Genomic DNA, 3,589 nt, shown 5'->3' with positions numbered 1-3,589 from the left:
TGTTTCTTTTTTACTAGGCAACAAAAATCCAGTTTCTGGCAAGGAACCAGTAACCGCAAAATTTATCTCTCCGACTTGTTTTAGTGATTTAAAATGATACTTTCATCCAGCCCATATTTAAACACTTAACAGATTCCAAAGACCACAAAAAATCAACGTGCGAAAGACGCAATTTCCTATTTTCGAGGGGATTTTCACTCTTTTGAGAGTTTTGTCTTACTAGAAACACTTAAAATGCAGGACGTTGTAGCTCCCGTACAATACATACAGTTTGACATATGTGCATCTTTAGAGATGCAGCTTGGTGCTCTTCCTCTACCATTTCCAGGGATGGACAGTGAGTTATGAGTGTTGTTTTGAGTGTTTTACTGTTTATCAGTTTATGCTTCAGCCTACAGGCCCATGAGTCGACTCTTAGTCGAACAGTCCAAATAATTACGACGTCTTGAAAGGTTACTTTAATTTGTACTGTGACGCCTTCTACGCAGGAATGTCTCAAAACAAAAAATTAAAATTGCCTTCCAAGACGTCATAATAATTTGACCTAGACTAGAGTAGAGTCGACTCCTGCCCTACATGTTTCTGCTCTCATTTAAAAAAAAAAAATAGAAATAAAAAGTACAATACAGAGTATGTTTGCTGAACAAGTATTCACATAGTGAAATATGATAAGATGTTTGGTCTTTTCACTGTTGAACACCTTTGCACACAGGCATTTGGTTACAATAGTGTCCGGTAATTTCAACCATCCCGTAAACCCGCACACTCCCATTTACTTCCGTAATTGTCACTTCACTGAATATTTTGTCTGCTATTTTATTCATAAGAACTGTACTTATCCTCACTCCATGTCAAGTTAAAGAAAAATCCTTTATTATGAAAATATCTAGAGTTATATACAATACAGTTCCTAAAGCTAACAATAACCATATTACATTGTATTGCTTACAAAACTCATTTCTGACTTGAAATTTTTTTTTCTCTATTGTCTGGAATCCCTTCATATGTGGTCTATTAATAAATCACTATTTTCCTTTCATACATGTAATTATGTGATAAACTGGCCCTCCATACATATTTACTGCGCATGGGTGGATTTAACAATCAAACACATTTCCGATAAAAACACAGGTGACCCACTTGTTTTGTTGATTTTAAAATTTATTTCAGATATATTTGGGGAAATGAGATAAACTACTCAAAATTGAGTTGTCAGTGAATCGATTTATATTAAATTTGATACAATTCGTATATACATGTAATTAAGCAGAAATATATGTACATACATGTACAATCACAAAGCCTTATCCATGAAAATTGGTAGCCAGGAAAATAAATGAATCCACAGTAGTTTAATTTATTTTTGTGTAATATTACTGTTTTTCTGAGGCCTTGCATGGCTTATTGAGTGTTTGATGGTGTTCTGTGGTTGAAAGATTGACCCTTGGTGGGATGGGAATGGATTGCTTTTTAAGCATGTTTAGAATAGTAGATACATGTTATTAGTTGAGCTAAAAAAGTAATTCTTTAGCTTAGATAATTAGAGTACTGACTTTGCACTCAGAAGTCCAAGTTTTGTAAGGTTAGAACCATTCACCGAAATGGGGACATGTTGGATATAGTTGTATTAGTTCATAGAAATCCTCTGATTTAGCCACCCACAACATTTATTTGAAGATGAGGATATTGTCAATAGCTGCACGGCAAACTCGACACTTAAAAGTGTTAGGGTTTTATTTCTCTAAAACTTTATATTTGGTCCGGGGACACAGTTATCATCCTTTGATTTTCGTTGTCTACAAATAGAGTCCCTAGTGTGGACACTGTATAAATTGCAACTTTTTTTATACACCTAAAAATTTGGGGCATGTATTTTTAGGTAAAGTAGTGATTTGGTCCAGTTTGAAAAGGTCAAAAATTAGTATGTCTGAAGCTGTCAAACTGAATTACAGACTCCCTTAACATAAAATTATCCATATTTTGAGTTAGAGACTTTTCTATAATTTTGACATAATTTGTCCCAAAAGTAGTACACTACACTGTAAAAATCTTTTTTGGATAGAGCAGGTGCGATTTTTTTTTTGTCTTAAGGAAATGCACTATGAAATAACTGTGTTCTCGGGCCTAAGAGATGAATTCAGTAAATGTAGATTCTGTACTTTGACAACTTCCCTGAATGATTTGAGGGTATCAACTTGTCAAACTGAATGAAATTAAAGGATTTTCATCTTTATTTGATAGAAATTCTGTAAAAATGTCCAATTTTAGCATTATATGGCTGAAATAAGCTATTTTAAGCCATTTCTATGCCTGAGGGGCTAGCTGACTTTTTATCTGACAGGTTTTCATGTTTTGATATGTGTGTGTTTAGGCTTATTTCAAGTTTCTATAATCATATGTGAACCCTGAATCTAGAGAAAAGTAGATTATCACAGAAAAAATGTGCAAAATGTGCTGTATTTATGGTCCTGGTCTCACAGCCTGTTTAAAGGAAGTGAAATGTAATGAGCTATGTACATAAAAGTTGAAGTCCATTATAAAGAGTTCACTAAATCTGTATAAAAAGCACTTTACAATGATTTTTGTACCTGTTTCCTTTCATATGACACCTTTTTTCTTCTGTAGGATAAAAAAGTGGTTTAAATATATGCCTATTGAGACTAAAATTACACGCAAGTTTTCCACTGAATTGAAAAAACTTTGCATCAGACTATACTGTCTGCAAAAAAAGTTGAATGCAAGAGTCCTATTGCACTCAGACTTCTTGTATCATGTCACCTTCATGACCTTAGCATAGAAATGACCAAAAAGAAACAATTTCTATTTCCTATAGCTTATATATATGCATTTTTATATGTCATGTATGTAATTATGTGTTACGGCCTAAATTGACCCTAAATTATTTTTAGTCTTACATGGCCTAGGACTATTTTATACTCATGTGGTATGCTATTTGTAATTTTTCTTTCCATTTAAAGTACATTAGATATATACGAAAGAATTATTTATAGCAAAATTACTTCACAATTTTTAATTTGGTGGACAAAATTATAATTTTATATAAGCCCCTCTTCATTGAAAAATCTCTATTTTCAGGCATGATGCTCATTTAAATTTGACTTTTGAAGAATTGTTATAAATCTGATACATCAAATGAGTGTTCAGATGTTTAAATACATTGAAATACTTGCTACATTATATATTAAGGCATTAGAAAAGTAATTTTTTGCCATATTTAAATTTTGTAGGCCTAAACCTTGATAGTTGAAATTGTTTGATTTGAACGTCAAAAATAAACACCCAAAGTTCAAATAAACATGATATAAGAATGACCATATGGTCTCTTATACATATTCTATTGCCATGAAACTTGATAAACTGTCTTATAATTCCCTAATCTTTGTTCATGCCAGTTTTATAAAAATTGGTCAAGTCTTTCTATCCCATTAGGTCTTGGGACACAGTTATCGTCCTTTGATTTTCGTTGTCTACAAATAGAATCCCTAGTGTGGACAGCGTATAACTTGCAACTTTTAATTCATGCACTACGAAATAACTGTGTTCTCAGGCCATTTAAGGCAATTTTCTA

At 32.6% G+C, this 3,589-nt stretch overlaps 1 protein-coding gene across 1 annotated transcript in view; it reads left to right on the top strand.

The window, feature by feature from the left end:
• Positions 1-133: 133 nt before the first annotated feature.
• The window catches only part of LOC127709837 (cleavage and polyadenylation specificity factor subunit 4-like), a 34,743-nt gene continuing 31,287 nt past the window's right edge, over positions 134-3,589 (top strand). Inside the window, exon 1 of the mRNA XM_052215500.1 lies at positions 134-337. Coding sequence (XP_052071460.1) covers positions 235-337 — 103 coding nt within the window. The 5' untranslated portion in view covers positions 134-234. The remainder of the gene's footprint in view (positions 338-3,589) is intronic.

Source organism: Mytilus californianus, unplaced genomic scaffold (genome assembly GCF_021869535.1).
Source record: "Mytilus californianus isolate M0D057914Y unplaced genomic scaffold, xbMytCali1.0.p SCAF_7, whole genome shotgun sequence".
NCBI lineage: Eukaryota > Metazoa > Mollusca > Bivalvia > Mytilida > Mytilidae > Mytilus > Mytilus californianus.
This window is presented reverse-complemented; position numbering and strand designations above follow the sequence as displayed.